This window comes from Coloeus monedula (genome assembly GCF_965178545.1).
Source record: "Coloeus monedula genome assembly, chromosome: 1".
Lineage (NCBI taxonomy): Eukaryota > Metazoa > Chordata > Aves > Passeriformes > Corvidae > Coloeus > Coloeus monedula.
Window position 1 is genome coordinate 10,049,679 of NC_138781.1, and position 18,071 is coordinate 10,067,749.

The window sequence follows — 18,071 nt, forward strand, 5'->3', positions numbered from 1 at the left end:
TCATGACCAGTGGCTTCCATGGAGAGATGTGCTCTGGGATGGGGCTGACACGATGACCACAGCATGGGGCAGGCAAATGAACCATTACACTTTTATGGAATCAAAGTATCACTGAACCTTGAGCATGTGCTGCATAAACATGTGAAAAGAGATCTTGGCAATGTTACCCAAGCCTGAAAGGGGAATGCCCTGAGCTCAAGTGAAAGATCACACCAGTCAGGGAGTAGTACCAGTTTTTAGTATAAATAATACCTCACTTTTTCTTTCTTAGCCAATTCTATTAAGTTTTTCAGAGAAGTAAGACCAACAGACCTTTTACCTTAGGGCTTCACAAAGAATCAAGGTGTGCAATCTGTCTGGTAAATACATAATTCTTACAAACAGGAAGCTGTAACCACTCATGTAAAAGCCTGGGATGGGCTCCAATCTGTACAAATATGGTATACAGAGATTCACTCTCAAACCCTTCCTCCTGCCCCTGAAATTCTCTAGTTGATGCAACCAGTATCAGGGGAAAAAAATTATCTGGACAATAAATACCTCAGGAAACATGATGCCAGGGTGTCAAATGTCAGAGAAACCACATTAAGATCCCTTAAGTATCACTTATTCAACTGGGCAGACATACCAAAATCAAAACCAAATCAAAAGAACAAACTTTATCCCTGTACTGAAAAGTGTTCCCACAAACTCCACAGTAAAATGGGAAAAGAAAGCTGCATTGCTTTGGTAGGAAAACAAAAAATTGATTCCAAATGTATTTTACCAGAAAATCATTTAGAATAGCAGAATTTACACCAAAGACAAAGGTTTTCCCCCTCAGCAACACTAATGTGTGGGGACGAACTGTCTACCTCTCTTGACCAACTTATGGACAAGAAAGATACTTGGGTTTGCTCCCACCAACAGTCCTGCAGCAAAGCATGAGGATTTGGATGCAAAAAAACCCATCTTCAGACTGAGGGGTACAAATACTCTTATGATCAGGCTTAGACTAAAAAAATTACTCCAGTTAGACTGAAACAAAATAAGATGTTGATTGCATGTTTTCTGAGTTTTCTAATGCCTCAAAAATACTATGGAGTTCAGGATCAAACTGCATAGCAGAAGGAAATATCTAGCAGGCAGGAAACTTTCTGTGGTGGAAAGCCTCACATGTGCTGCTCTCGTCTGCAATACACAAACCTGCAGCCAGCTGATACCATGCCTGGAAACTTCATGCCCAACACAGGCTTTGCCTACTGAACTGTGGTTTAATAATCCATGCATATCCTCTGATTTGCTAGAGCAGTTGGTGGAGCTACAAGAAGAACTACAAAGGCATAATTGTGGGGTGATTGTGCCAGTTCCACAGCTGAAGTGGTTTATGCAGCACCTGGTCACCACGACATCAACCATAACTTGGCTCAGCTCCCTGAATCAATCTCTGAAACATTACGCAGAATCTGTGTTTCAGTCCAAGCCACAAAATGCTCCTGATAGCTACATATCTGTGCAAATTCACAGATTTATACTCCCCTGAGAAGCTGTCTATCACCTGTGTTTTGGTGAAGAGAAGCTGAGGAAAAAATACCCTGGCACAGCTGGTTGAAGCATTTCTACCATTCTGGTGGTTTCAAATCACTGTGAGATGTTAGAGGCCATTTGCTTATCATGAATGCCAAACACCACACAGAGGACCATGGGCTTGAACAAACTGCAGTTGTGCAAGGCTGCTTTGGAGATGCTGGATGAAGCTTGATATGGTTCCAAACCCATAGGAAGCTCTGTCAATGCTGCCTCCATTTAATTCTAGGTATGGTAGAGTTAATCCTGAAACTGAGGCACTGAACAAGGTGAGGCAGTTCCATCTCACCTTGAAACATCATAGTTAAGATGGTTAAGCTGTCAGCTTGGCTATTCTCATACAGGAACAAAGAAAATCACGGTGAACACTGCGGCAGCAGGGGGATCAACGGGATATTGGGAAAACTTGGGAGTTTAAATATAAACTGTTGAACCTAAATTCCCCTTTCTGAGATTGCAACAATATATGATACATGGACTAGGTGCAAGACTTAGTTATGTAAATACTGGGAAGGAATTGTATCAAGATTGTTTCTTCCATTGGTGCAGAAAACTGCATCACAAAAGTATCCACCTCCTGATGCAAGTCTTGACAACAGGAGCAGACACAGTGCAGAGCATCCCTTGTCACAATGACTTTTGGCATGCAGATTCAGAGGGAAATGCCAGGGTGGCTGAGGTGGGAGATCACCTTTTAGAAATGTTGTCTTCCTTTAGGGAACTGCAGAGCAATCCAGGGAAAAAAAGCATTCATGTGCTGGACAAAGCCTTGGATTGTGGCAGTAAGTGAAGAGCCTTGTCTGCCTGCACTAAGCAAGGGCTGCCCAAGGACATGAATCCTCCAGGTAAAAGCACCAGGATGCATTTTGGTATGACGGCACCATCTGATCACGACACTGGCTCTGCTGCTGGCAGGCTGTTTTGGCAGCATATGGAGATTCCTGGAAGGACCTCTTGGCACTTAACTGTTCCACTGAATTGGAGCTTTATCCCATATTGTGCTGAGGCAGATTAGCAGAAAAAGCTGAGGTTTTATTATAGTTCCAAAAATTTCAGCAGGCCAATAAATGCTGACAATGGCAAGTGCAATTTGCAATTGCATTCTGGCAGGTTACTGACCCACCACTGCCCTTACCCCTGGGTCCTTGCCAGGTGACATGAGCTGCTTTCCCACTTAACTGGAGGAGGCAGGTGGGTACTGCTGAGTCCTGTCAAGCATATGCATTTGGTTTCTGCATTTCTACAGATGATATTTGGCATTTGGTGTTGAGGGACAGGTATGGGAACTGGGTGCTTGGTAGGGCAAAAGTCTTCACAACCACCTGGACCAGAGCTTGTAGGGAGGACAGTACAGGCTATAGAGGACAGTGCTTAGGCATATATCTCTCTTGGGCTTCAAAGGACTTGGGCAAAAATTAAATCTTCAGTTCTGGAGACCCACCATGTACTAAAAAAATGGACTTTTGGAGAAAAAGTAACCACCACCTGCAGAGTCCAGAGATGATGGCTGGCACACAGCACTCTAAGAACATGACTGCACATGGTAAGCAGATAACCCATCAGTACCAGAGACAGCAAAAGGCCACTGCTCAGCCTTTAGCATCATTCTGGTTCGTTATCACCATCTCTCTTGCCCCACTTACTCCCCCATGTACGGGCATGTCTCCAGAGGTGATAACAGTAAGTCTGCCAGCTCATCTCAGAACTCACATATCAAGGTGACTCAGGGCTTTCAGCTGCCCTTGAACCTTCCAGACTTGAGGGAGGTTTAACAGAACTGTTATAACGTGGAAGGAAAGCAAATTGCCTCTTCCACAAATTGCCACTGGCAACAGACTCTGCAGGAAACTGGCACACAGCAGTATGAGGGCAGACAAAACACCTTCACACTCCTCCTGGGCCAATTATGCACTTTGCAAAATACATGACAGATGTTTATGTTCATATCCTTCACTTCCCATGCCAGGGTTATCCAGTTCTGATGTGGGATTTAGGCTTCTTTATGCAGTCTTGCCTTTAGTTTGCTGCACATGGGCTGGAAATTGGGGGAAATGCTCATGCCTGCCAGTTATCTTCAAGTTAGCCTAAAAAACCTAACAATAATTAGTGATTCCTAAAACAATAAACCTTCCTAAAATGCAGTTCTCCTGTTGGTGTTGCAATCCCTTGCTCACTTCTTGCACAGTTCCACCTGTCTGTTTACTAAGAAACCTTGCAGACTTTTGCAGCAGAAGCTACCTGGCAGTACCACTGTGGATTTTGGCTTCATGCTATGGAACAGAGGCAGCAGGAGCAGGATAGGAGAAAGCACCTTCCCTGGAAAGCCTTCCCTGGACCATTTCACAGCAATCGTGTTATTTATTGCATGGCCACTGTGCACCAGAAAATTCAGTTCCTCTGGTCCAGTCTGAGTCTCACTGACTTCCACTATTACAAGTTCAGTGTCTGAGAATATATATAAAATTTATTTAAAATTATTAATGTACTTAATTTTAATTTGAGCAAGGACAATTCTGTCTTCCAGCAGTAAAAGTAGAACTGCAATTTGAGTTGGCTTAGCTGGGCTAAAGTAGAAGGAAAATTCTTACTCGATTGCATTACTCAGCAACTATCAATTAAGTGAATCCTCACTAATGAACTGCAGAATGCTCTATTCTGCCCCACAGTGACAATCATTAAGACAGGGACATCTTAATTTCAGGAAGCATTTCTGAACAATGGGATTTAGAATTCTTTTTTTTTTTTACATTTGAGGGCTTTGGCTTTTTTTTTTCCTTTTAAAGAATGTAATACATTTTAAAATGTAATGCAATGCAAGTCGGAATACTAGGATCACCTTCTCAGAATGAATAAATGAGATTATTAAAGAGAAAAACGCAAAGATAATGTATTCTTTTATTGAATCATTAATAAGAACTCGTTAAAATTAGGAAGTTAGGGGGTTGTGAACTCACATGGGGCTGATGTCTGCTGCCACACCCAGGACTTGATGTTCAGTGATAAAGGTTCCAAGGAAACCCTGCTGGAGCATGAGGCCAGTTTAGAGGGAACAGTTCTTTTTAATGTATTGCTCTGCTTTGCAAGGTTTCTTTTCTTTATTATTTTATAACCTTTAGGCCATAAAATAATAAATTTTTTAAAAATAAAAAACTTTGCAAAACTATGCAATATATTCCAAACTTACCAAAGGGCTGGCTCCATGCTCCAGCAGCTTTCCTAAGTAGCTTTGACCTCACAGAATGGGGCATTCTGGGGCACCGTAGTGGAGCAGGCCAGCACAACGTCTAAGCACCTACAATGGGGATAAAAGGTTAGTTTTTCTTTCAATTCCTTAGTCAATGCCTCCTTTGGTCTAGTTAATAAAGGAATTTAAATGTACTTTTAACTGCACCCAGCACAGGAGGTTTCTCTTGCTTCCTGCTGGGCTCTTAAAACAAAGGGTTCCTATTTAACTCTCAAAAGCCCCTAGCTTATAAAAAATTGAAGACCTAACTTCATTTCCATATGCCATTAGAAATATTAATTTAGTTAATGGAAGTGGTGACAAGACAATCATAAGTTTCGAATAGAATTCTCTGAGTTAGAAATCTGGGTTGAAATGTTGTCTGGATCCAGTTATACTGAACCACAAAGGGTAAAATGCAAAGTCACAAAATTTTAAGTTATGAGCAGTAAGAGCCTTGTAAACTCCAGGATGCGTTTTTTTCCTATGACATCAAATAATACTCATTTCTAAAATAGTAATGAAATGGAAATTAGGTTTGTAAGTGGAATTAATTAGGCTGTATCTGATGCCAGCTTTCTCCAAGTGACAATCACAATTCTAGCAGCCCGAAGTTTTTCTGATTTAATAGGAACAGGGAATTGTGGCAAAGAAGAGATTGATGTGATGGTTCACAAGACTAGAGTGTTGCTGGCCTGATCTCAGTTCCTTCAACTCCCTTGTTTCCTTCCTCTTTTTTGAGAATGGTATATAAGATTTTCTATTCCTTCTATAAGCTACAAATGACCACAGACTCTGATTGCTTTTTCCCAGAGGCTTGCTGCCTTAATTCACTTGCCAGTCATAAACAATCTTCTCCTTCTGAAAGGCTGAATACTATCAGTATTGGGAAGGACCTAAGGGCAGCAAATGCATACTTGTTGGAAAAATGGTTCTAGAAGAAGAAGAAAAAAATTTGTATTCAGGAGAGTCTCGGGCACCACAAATTACTTGGGTTTTAGACTAGTCAACATTTATCTGTGTTTTATGGCTCTATCATGATGTTGCATAGAAGTTATTCTTGGATGCTGTGTGCTCCAGCACTATCCTATACAATGATACATTCCTTAACTGAGCTCTCCTCTGGTGCTGTACAGTCCTTCCCTGGCCTAACAGTGCTGACATCAGTTCATGCTGGAACACTCGAGTCTTTATCAGAAATAGTCACCTGACTTTAAAAAAACCAACATTAAAAAAATTAAACTTAAAACAGAGTGATTTAATTAAAGTCTCAAAATTTCTGAAGTTTTTTTTCTGCAGCCTCAATAGTTTTACTTTTATGTTGGGTAAATGAAATGCTGAAAACCAAAAAGTTTTTCAAAACAAAGGCAACGCTAATCTCTGTGTAAAACTCAAAATATTATTAGGCAAGTATAACTTAAATCAAAAGAAACTGATCAAGAATGAATAAGATAATACTGTTAATCTTTGGCCTATTTAATATATAATAACAAATATTTTAAAAGGGCAATAAAGCATGCCAATAGCCGACTTTTAAGTAACAATAATTGCTGAAAAGAAGTTGTTGCAGCTGTTATCAAATAATACTTCCTTCAGCTATTTAGTAAATTGGTACAAAGTTTATCCAAAGTATTTTTAATGCTGTGGATTATCTTCATTTTAGTAACTAAAAATAGCAGAACTGCTAACACCAAAGAATTTTCTGTGGAGAGTGCAAAGATGTCAGACTACCGTGACTCTGAGATGCCTTCATCAAAATGGGCTCCATCAACATTCCCACAGTTATTTTCCTTTGCCTCTGCATCAACCCAGCCAACTTAAAAAAAAAAAAAAAATCAATAGACCTGCTTTCAGTAGCTGAACTGTAGCTTCCCTGGAGTATAGAGATAGACAGAATTGTTATTTCTAAATGTATTAACCAAAAAAGCTGATTCGCATTTCACTAGAAACATTTTGTTCTCTGATAACTTTGCTATTGCCATAAAAGTACCTGCAAAAAAAACACACTTCTGTGTCTGCAAAAACCATATCCTGAAAGTCCCACAAATGAGGAAGTCCCCTGATATCTACTCCTGCTTTCAGATAAGAGAATGAAAAAGAGGACACAAGGAAACTCCTTCCTTAAGGTAATACTGGTAAAGCACTGATTTCATCAAATGAAACAAGCCAGACTCTGCAGAGACAGCAGTAAAGCGGCAGGACGTCAATGAGCAGCTGTGTTGATGCTCTCTACTTCCAAGCCTAAATACCTACGGCCATGCCCCGCTCAAACAAACCACATCCTCCATACAGCAGGTTCCATATAGCTTCCAGCAATTCCAACTGCCTATGGCAGTCCCAGAGGCACTGTCTGTTCTTCCCATCCTTTCATCACTCACATCATCCGTTCTGTTGTGCTACAGTGCAATGGAAACCGTGTTTCAGAAAAGGCTGAGGAGAAGCCTCACCTGCAGAGGCACCAGAGGACAAACCCAAGTCCACAGTAGGGGTCCAAGCAGATCGCGACTTCCCGGGAGGGATAAAGCTCACACTGCAGCTTAATAGAACGACAAAAGGCACTAGTGGCTGCATGAGACATCTGAAAGACAACAGCAAAGCAATTAAAATGATCAACTGTGTCATTGGAAAGCTCACTCTCAGACTGTTCCAAGTGCTTACATCAATTACAGGATAAAACCACCAAGTAAATATTGACTTTATATTCAGTGTAAGCACACAGGTAATTTATATCTTAGAAAACATAATTTTCCTTCAAGAGGGCATCCACATAATTGTGAAAGGGGAGAGGAGACAATGAATGGTAAGTTTGAAGTGATTTAGGAAGAAAGCTGTGAGTGGTTTAAAGATGTGCTCCAAGCTGTATGCAAAGCTAATGATAACATGCTACAATTCCTGGAAGAATAAAGGAATTAATGACTGAATTAAACATTTTGTTGATCATCACTACCATATTTTAAAGTACATATTTCTTAACAAAATAATTAAAACTGCCAATGAACTTTTTAAATTGAAAGGAATTTTGCCAGCAAAACAGTACTAAGGACCTAATCATTCAGCCCTAAAAATCCCAATAAACTTAGCAAAGTTTCTGTAAATAAATATCTGTAAAATATCTGCATGTTATCCAGCTCCTAGTTGAGAAAAAGACTCCTAAAATTTTGGTAAGAAAGCTCTCAAAGATAAAACAAGCAGAAAGTAGAAATAAAAAACCTGATCCAAAGGAAATTATTTCGATTTTTTTTCCTAGTATTAGGATGCTTTCCACACTCACCCATCCTGACTTATAAGTTCTAATGACAACAGAACAGGAAAATATCTTTTAATGTTTGTCCTCTCTACTAGTAACAAGAAAGACACCAGTGTTAGAAACACAGCCTGAATAGGATTTAACTTACCAAACCTTTGATCTCTGCCACATAGGGAGCTGGTTGCTTTATATACTGCTCACTGAGAGTCAGTGGAGGAAAATGGGCACTTGGAAGGTAAAATTTATTTGATCTTAAAGTAAACAGGGGAATAAAGCTCCAGAAGTGACTTTTTCTCCATTCCAATGACAGCCATAACTGAGGCTGGATATGTTCCAAGTGATGCAAAAGGACCAGTTCAGTATGGGTGTCTGTATGGTGATCATTTGCAGTCTGCAGATTAATTCTACTCAAGCTGAATCAACACCACTTTTTCACCCAGGATTAAACCGAACTCTATTGATACGGAACTGATAATCATAATTATTCTGTGAATTTTTACACCATAAAAATTGTGTGCAAGCTGTTGAAAATGTTGAGAGTGACACAAGTGGAATCTACTACTTTCAAAGTGATTACAAAACATTTACCAACTTTTCAGGAGGCACAGGAGTTATTTAGCCATTTCTTTTAATTTAGTACCACCGCATTATGAATTATAAGCCTTGTGGCCTCTTTTGATCCTTTTATAATTAATTAATCACTAGTGATGATGTCGTGGATGGTAACTGTTTACATAAACCTGCTGAGTCAGTGACCTGCAGGCTCTGTGACCCAGATATTAGAAGCTAATCAAGAATTCCTTGATAGATTTATCTGTATTTCCCTCTAGCCACACTAAGAAAGACTCATCGACTTGTCCTGCCTTTGACTATCTTTGAAGATTCCCAGATACTCACTTTGCATAGTTAGTAGTCATTTCTGCAAGTCTGATAAAGTATAATTTAGACCTGATTTAATACAGATGACTGCATCTGAAACAATCATTTGAGGCCTCTAGAAGAAATGAAGACTTATGTGACATTCGCTCCTTTAAAAAAACAGATGTTTTAGATAAATCAGATAAATTACACCCAAAAGTCCCACTTCTCTGTGTTGGCTGGTGAGGAGCCCAATGACCACTCCACATCTGTAGGCATTGTACTATTCAAAGTTAGATGGAATGAATGTTGCAGGAGTGTCCAATATGTGACCATCAGCAAGGTCAACCATTTAACCATCAGTCAGCCTCAAGCTGGTCACTTCACCAGCCCTGTGCTTCAAATTCTTCACCTGAAAATGGGGAAAATGGTGTTTACTTTGTTTATAAAGTATGCTGACAGTTTCTGCAAAGAGATGGATAACACCAAAGAGTATGAGGAATTCAACATAGGCTCTGAGTGTGATACATCACCAGAGATTGCTAAAGTAATCATAATCCTTGGATATGCAACAAATAGGAGTAAGGAGGTAACAAGTAGGAATAACAGAGTGATTTTACTTTGTCTTGGTGAAACCAATAGTGAGATGATACATAAATCAGCAGGTAGGTAAAACAGATTTGATGAATTGTGGCTAGAGGGTTCGAGAAAATGGCAGAATAGATTTCAAGAGCTCAAATGCCTGACCTTATCAAACGAATCTATCAATGAATTTTTGCAGCTTACTCTAGTACTGTACTAGGTGAATATACCAGAGAAATCATCATGTCCCTCAATTGCATGAAGAAGAGAATATTGAAAACCAATGGCTAGTAGCTGAGTTGCAACAAGAAGGGAGCAATGAATGGGCACTGGAACAAGCAGGAAAACGATGACAGTCTCATTTCCTTCACAGATCGGAAATAACAGATGCCTAAGTTGAAAAATGCTTCGGGCAGACAAACTAGTGGTCTATGCACAGGAGTAATGGAATGAAATTTTTAGTCTGAGGAGGAGGAGATGGGCTAAACCCACCACACACAGTCCTGTAGCAAGTAGAGAAGAAATAATTTAATGTCAATGGAATCAAACAATGACTGCAAGGGAGGAAGCGCTTCAATTCCTAGTTCCAAAGATCACAAGGAGTCACAAATGAGGAGCAACCACCTGCCAGCCAGGCAGGACAGCAAGAAGGGCAGCTTTAACACAAGTCCCTACCTTTACCCCTGCCAGCATGCCAGTGGTGGAGACACTGAAGTCAAGGTAAGCAAGCGTTTCAGGGTTAGAAGGTTTGTAGATCTGTGCAGGCCGCTTCTTTGGCAAATCGTCTGGTGGAGACAGAGACAGAAAATGTGTGTATGTCACTGACAAACACGGTGACAAAAGAGTCAGAGGTCCCCTAAGCCCAGCACCCACCTGTATCTAGGACTGGAGGCCATGTCCTGATATCCACTGCTGCCGCCGCCTCCCGCGACCGTAGCAATTTACATATTAATTGCGTAGTCATTAAGCAGGCAGAGCGGCTCACCTAGAAAATCCAGAAATAAATAAAAACATGATGGGATACTAATTAACTCTCCTATGAAAATGGGCAAGACTGTGACTTATTTTCTGCCAGAACAGGACACAGGTGTATCAATTTTATGTTTTCTGATCAGCAGGTGGGAAGCTGCTCAAAAAATGCAGCTCATGAAGCAGACAAAGTCATGTGAGCTTTACAACTTACATGAAAACTGCACTTTGAGAAGAGCATTGTAATGAAATTACAGGCACCTTAATAGTGAGAACATGACCTTTCCAACTCATTGTATCATCTCTCACCCCAAAGTGTCAGTAAAGAAGACTGTCCAAAACATTTCCTATATGATGATAATATATCTTGGTTTACAAACAATATTTTCAGATAAACCAAAACCTAGTCTGACGTTTTAATGAATAATTTTACTATCTTAAGTCAGTGTTACGTTAGCCATGTATTTCCAGTTCCTGTGCTAGTGATAAACCACTGTGAACTCTTCTTATATTGGCAACAGTAGCTCTAGAACAGAAATTGTGCAAGTGGCATTAAGAAATGAAATGGTGAGCTTGCTGCAAATACCATCTTCACCAAATTTTAGATGATACATGCTGAATTCTCCTTTTAGATTTGCTATTTTGAAAAGTTCATAGGTATCAACCATAAGAATATTTCTTACTGATTAAAAAAATTAATATCCTTAAGGAATTCAGACAAACATGAATATGAACACTGAAATCACTGAAGATAAAACACAGGAAAAACTGAAAAGGCAACATTCTTCTTCTTTTACCCAAATCTGTGCAAATGCTGCTAAGAGTATTTTTTTTCTTTAAGGAAAATGAAACATTTCATTGCACACTAAATTTCCAGTGTTTAACCTAATGAAATCAGTAATCATATGTACACTAAATGTTACCACTGAGCTAGAAGAGAACAGCTTCTCTTGACAATAATCTCATGGAAGTCAACTTTATACAACACCAGAAATTTGGAAATTTGGACAAACATCACTGAACCAAACTCTAATCTCTTGACACTCTAATCCCATTACTTCCTTGTATATAAACAATCTAAATATTTCAAGGCAAAAGTGGATACAAACAAAGCCACTGCAGCACCCCTCAATCCAATCATTTTCACTGTCATGGCAAGGCAAATTAATTCTTACATTTTAATCTATGCAAATCTTGATTTGGGACACTAAGCCATAAAACAAAAGGTATTTCAGGAGTTGGTGGTTAGAAGCTTTCTCAGGAACTACATAATCTGGAAGGTTCATTAAAACACAGAATATCCATGCCCAGAGAATTGCACATCAGAGGTAAACACATAGGGATTGTGGGAAGGAAAAATAACATATTTTAGGTACAGGTTAGCAATTGCTCAAGATGGGGCTCAGTTCAGTTATACCTTACAACTACTAGGTCGTCACAAAAACACAATTATGTAGGCCAAATTTTACTCAGAAGTCATTCTGACTGACTTCAAAATGTGCAGTGAAGACGTACAACATGTTAGAGCAGGCATTGACCCCATCACATCAGGAAATTTGTGTGACTGCATTGGCAATGAAAGAACAGCAGCAATATTTTATTTTCTACAAGGCCATTAATCTCAAAAGTGAAAGAAGTTCTTATGTAAAACAGAGCTGAGAGGTTTATAAGTAAAACTGGCATTAATATGCCTAATAAATGTCAACATTTTATTTAAAGTTAGTCTATTGAAGGGACAATGAATACAAGTCAGCTTACATCTATCAGGGTTTTATCATGAAATCAAATAGATCTAGTTTAGCTATTAAATATCAAGGGAAAAAGAAACACATTTTACATCACTTCTATATGTTAACAATTGATGTTTAAAAACACCGAGTGCCAAAATATTAAATAATGAGAATCTTGAAAATAACAGGACAATTTCTCATACCTCTTCTGATACTTTGTGGCATCTGATGCCATAAGGAAAGCCAAAAAATACAACTATCTCTATTACTTGTTAATTGAAAAGTAATGATGGTAAAAACACGTTTGTTTCTTCAGAATTCCAGTCAATATATTAGAAACTGCCAGATGTAAAGGGCTATCTAATTTCAACTATTTTTATTTCCCTCAGTAACAAGCACATTGCAGTTATTTATGCGCAACAAAGGCTAAACATTGTTAGATAAAGCTAAAATACTAAAAGAAAGCACTGAATGAAAAAGTCTGAGTAACACCTTCCTAGATGAAATGAAATACCGACCAACATCTTCACAACAGAACTTTGAAACTGTTTTAAATGCAGAACAATTGGATGTTCAGGTGAGCATGCCATCAGGTTAGGATAAACTTCCCACTGAGGTTTTTCTCAACAGTCAGCGTGGTGCTGCCTGTGAGGAATCCTACCCCTTTTAGCATGTAGATAAATATAACAATGCACTTTAAATATATTTTTTGAAAGGAGTCATGTAACTGGGGCAAAATGTGACAGCTCAAGTTAGCAGGTTGTGTGTTGTCAAGCAGTGTTGATTTTGCAACACACTGAAGTCCTGAGTCCTTGGAAGGAATACAACTCTTCAACCCAACCACCACTCAAGTTACTCAAGTTACTGCTCCTAAAGACACAAACCCATCACCCGTTTCATCTACTCGTGCAGTCTGTGGTGTCTGCTCACCTCCACAATCATCTTCACTGTGGGTAAGGTGGTGGCAATGTTCTGGGGATGTGGAGGTCGCACTGTGATTGGCACACAGCCCGCATACAGGCATCCGTAAAACGCCGCAATCAGGTCTATCCCTGCATGGAGAACAAAGCAGAAAGCCTCTCCTGAAAATCAAATCATTTCATCACAGACTCCTATGTCAGCATAAATAGTACTTGGAACTGAACCCAGAAGGTTAAATGAGTGACTAAGCCCTTTAACAGACTTCTTTTTCAGCCCCTTGTCAGTATTTGTTCAGCTTCACTGATTCCTCTCAACTGCACTGTTCTGAGCATGAAAAAGCACAGGCGACACACAGAATTGCAGCCAGATATCAACACTTAGGAGAACTCCACTTTGATGTTCAGGAAATGACCTGTTAAAAAAGACTGATTTCTACAGATTAATTATCTTCCTAAATTTACATTTATAGAGTGCACAAGAAGAGAGATGTCCCCGCAAAAGGACCAAGTAGGATGATGCTTGGTCCTATCAGCTGCAGAAAAAACATCTGGAGGTTCCATAAAATACTGTCTTTCTCTTGCCATTTTTAACCTGACGTAGGCAGCCTTGACTTACCTACCTGAAATTTTACAGTAAAAAAGGGAGTAATGATTTTGAAATCCTGGTTCTAACATAAAATTAGGTGCTGTCCCATATAAATATTGACTGTAGGTAATAGACAAGGGACAGCACCCTTCAGGCTACCTAAGGAGGCTGAACAGACAACAGTACAAAGATCCCTTGGATACTGCACCTCCCTGGTGCTGTACACAGGCTGTGATGACAGTGGGGGCTGGTTTATTCTTTCAGTGGAGGAAAATCTGCAGTACTGGTAGGCTATTGTTCCTTCAATAAAATGCTTCATTCATGGGAAGTGAAATACAGAAACAAACAAGTTTAAAGTACTAGTCTTCTTTTGTGGAAAAGGTTTTCCCATATTAACCATTGCAAAACTGCTCCTATAACTATAGATATAACCAGTGTCTTGCAGTCCTTACAAACCAAATATCACATTACAGACCTTAAATCAGACTGTTTATTTCACCAACACACAAGAAATGTTAAAGTAGCTTGTAAGAGACATGTTTTAAAAATACAGGTTAGTCTTAATCTGAACCCAAAGAAATAAAATCTGTGTGTATGCACAGAGAGAGATCCTTTTAAATATGTTTGACTAAATTCAAAGAAATGTGCATAAGGCAAATATTTTGTGTTTTGCCAATTAACAGGGTGTACATGGTAGCACCACTGATGCAGCACCATACTGAAGGATCTTGATGAACTTCCAGGAGTACCAAGGTACAGCTACAGCAATTCTTTACCTGGTGGGTAAACCAAAGCAACATGGTCTCCATCCTGTAAATGTCCCCTCTCCATCAGCATGACAGCTATCTTCTCAGCTCGTTTATGCAGCTGGACACATGTCAGCGAGTTGGCTATTGTTCCCTGCACAGGAAGAAAGATAAATGTCACAGGACATAATGTGATGTGCTGATACTCTGTTTTCCTCTTCACCTTAGAAGCTGTGGGATGAGGGGCAGCCACAATACGTCATGCAGTCAACTTAAAATATGGAAACATTCAGCCTTAGGCCAAACTGTAGTTGGAAGGAAAAAAGATGTTTGTAAGGCAGAGGAATGTTCTCTGTTCCTTTCTCTGTACCTTCTGCCCTTAACAGTGCTTCTGCCCCAACCAAGGCAGTACAGCAGTGGGCTAATGTCCTGCCCATGTAACCTGTACTTCCCTTGCTACACAGGCAGCATTCCTGCTGCAGCCAGGGAAGTGCCTTTATGGTCTCTGTAGCAAACTGGAGCATCTGTGGACAGCAATTCTGAAAATTGCATTTTCTTGTCTGCATGTTGGAGTGGAGCCAAATGGCCCAGCAGAAATATTTTAAAGACAAGAGACAAAAGACACAGAAGAAAACAATACTTTGTGATGGAGAAAAGAATTAGTCTGGAACACAAGATAAGCACTTACATTGCATATAAATGAAAGAGAGAAGAAAGGCATTTGTTTAATTTGAATAACTCTGGTCAGCATGAGCTTGGCATTTTTGAAGCACTTCAAATAGTGCAAACCCAAAATTATCAGTGTTTTAAATTGAATGAGTGTTACAGTTCTTGCACTTCCTGGATATATATATGTGTGTGTGCGTGTGCGTGTACATATGTACACACACAAATACACATTTAGAAAAATATATACATCTATATCACAAAATTCACTGCCACTGCAGGCAGACACCTCAGAAGTCTAAAAATGAATGTACAGAACAGACTGGTTGCACGTAGAGTCGGTCAGGCCAGGTCTGGGCTGGAAGAAAAGGACAGGGCAGTATGGGAAGGGCTGCATCTTGGCTTGTGTACTTGTTCTGTGGAAAAAGAGGAATTTGGTCTCCGGTACTGCTTTGGCACACCTGGCACTTTTATCACAAGCACTAAGTTCACTTATTTTTCACTCAGTCATCACTGCAATGTTTACTGACCAGGCTTCAGAGAGGAGGGAGCAGTTTGCCAAAGGGCAAGCCCTGCAAGCAGTGCCATGTTACCAGGATTGCCTGGCACTCACAGACTTCATTGCAAACTGTCAACAGAGAGCACAACCCAACAGAAAATAAAATGGGCAAAGTCAGGCTCAGCATTCCTCTTCATCAGCCTCAGCAACCACACTCACTGAATTGCACTCCAGGCAATTTTAATCAGTCTTTTGATCAATGTGGAGATCACTTCACTAAGAAACCTTCCTCTAAGGACATATGCAACTCTATGGATGCTGGATCAGAGATGACTTCCAGCTGTCCAGCCTTGAGTAGGCCAAAGCAGCCTGAGGTCTGGCTGTCCTGCCACTGCAGACCCGTCAGGAGGAACGTATTTAAACTCTCCATTTCTTCTTTCAAGAAATTGCCTGTTTCAATGGTTATGAGAAGAAGGACCCTTTATATCCCACCACAGATCAGAAACATAGCTCCTACCAACAGATAGGGAATTGCTGCAAACCATGTGAATTTGTGCAAAGCTTGTTTACATTTAAGACTTCTGGCACTTGCTGCCAGTGAACCAGTGGGAAGTCACTGTTTATATGAACTGTAGGGAAGGAGAATCCTGTTGTTGGACAAAAAGCACTTGCAAGCATCAGACAACTGCTCCCTTTGGGCCTTTAATGAGCTATCCTGAAATGTAAAGGTGTTGCAATCCTTCATGACGCACGCTAAAAACAATGCACTGCCCTAATTTTGAAATATTTCAAATTCTCAAAGCTTGGGTTACAGGAAAACACTAATCTCAGTGGACTTTTATTAGTCATCCACTGCAGGATGCCTGAATGTTTTAGAACAAAGTGTACAGACAATGTCCAAGAAAGATAAAATAGGAAAATTTACAAATCAGAACTAAAATTCAAGATGGGCAATAAAACTTGCAAACCCCAAAAAACCTGCCATCCCTTTCTATAAAATATTGATTCTCCCCAAAAAGCATTACATCTTTTAAACAAATTTCATATGAGAAGATACTCTTCACTGAGAGTAACAGATAAACTGTATTTCAAAATCCAACTATTTTTCACTTCTATGGAATGAGAATTTGTTTTGTTAATCCTTGTTTTTGCACATTGTGTCCTTACTTCCCACTGTTTGAACCCTTCTTCCAGCATGGGAAGCTTGGCTTTATTTAAAGCTCAAAAGCAATGGTCTTGTGTGGAAGAGCTGGGATCCCATAGTACATATCAACTCTTTCTCACAGCACCTTTGCTCCTAACTTACAGGACACAGCAATGCAATACTTCAACAGTGTAATATTGAACTTATAAACAGCATTGCCTCTCAAGATTTCTACTTTGCCATAAAAAAATACATTACTACTTCACTATTTATCTGTCAGGTTTCACATATTCACAAATATGAGACATTAATCTGAATTTTTTAGAAAATTATTTAATGACTTACTGGTAGCCTCAAACTGAACGTTGTACCAGTACTGTAAAATGGAGAAGCACATTCTGTAAATACTGCAAGTGGTGATTTCACAGAGGTTCACAAATTACTGGAGGTCTAAGAACCCATTCAAGTCGCATAAAGACCACAATGGGCTGAGACAACACCAGCTACTACTCCAGGGAATAGCACTATTCCAGGCCTCTCCTGGAGACTCTCACACACTATGTATGTTTCCCAGATCTGATAGATATGTGTAGATGTACTGTGATGGAATGGTTTGAAATCAGACTTTAATTCTCACTGTGGTCTTGAGAATTATTTTTTTGTCATCTGTAATCTGTAATCATCCAGGAAGTAAAGAAGTTACACTACAGACAGCAAGGAAATTTTACTCTTAACAAAGCCAATTTCTGCACTCATCACATTCATTAATTCAATTTTAGTAAGCAATGAAATGCTGTGCCAGCCTGGCACCCCATGTAGGTTATGCAGAGACATTTATTAGGGATCCTCTGCAGACTTGATTGTATTCAGGACATACATTTTCTTCTCTTCAACTCCTTTCCTCATTCTCACACCTCCCCCAGATGGTCCAATGTCAAAAACAACAGCCATTGCTTTATTTAGGGAAAATGCTTTGGTTTTGCCAAGCCTGTGCTTTTCAAATTGGAAATCAGGATGGTGAGCAGTATTAAACACTGTTATTCAGCATAGGGACGGATTTGAAACAGATTCAACAGTATTGAAACAGATCTGCAGTGTCAGCTCACACACAACATGCATGTGGTGGAAAAAGAAATGAGAAATGTGTAAGGCACACTGTCTGATACAAAAGCAATCTATATCTTGACAACTGGCAATGATTATTCTCTTTTTCTTTTTGCCTTAGTGAACATTAAATATAACAGCTGAGTATTAGTGGGAAAAGGAAGAGAAAGGTCACATCCAGCCACAGCACAAGCAGGTGCTGCTGAAATCCCAGTGTGCCTTTTCCAAGCC

The 18,071-nt window shown here is 39.7% G+C and overlaps 1 protein-coding gene across 5 annotated transcripts in view; it reads right to left on the reverse strand.

Moving 5' to 3' along the window:
* DIP2C (disco interacting protein 2 homolog C) overlaps window positions 1–18,071 on the reverse strand; it is a 317,560-nt gene that overhangs the window by 46,400 nt on the left and 253,089 nt on the right. For all 5 annotated transcript variants that reach the window (XM_082298372.1, XM_082298371.1, XM_082298369.1 and 2 more), the window contains 5 exons: window positions 14,458–14,581; window positions 13,106–13,227; window positions 10,350–10,461; window positions 10,152–10,261; window positions 7,237–7,367 (listed from right to left, as the gene is read on the reverse strand). In XM_082298372.1, the coding sequence (XP_082154498.1) occupies window positions 7,237–7,367; window positions 10,152–10,261; window positions 10,350–10,461; window positions 13,106–13,227; window positions 14,458–14,581 (599 nt within the window). The remainder of the gene's footprint in view (window positions 1–7,236; window positions 7,368–10,151; window positions 10,262–10,349; window positions 10,462–13,105; window positions 13,228–14,457; window positions 14,582–18,071) is intronic.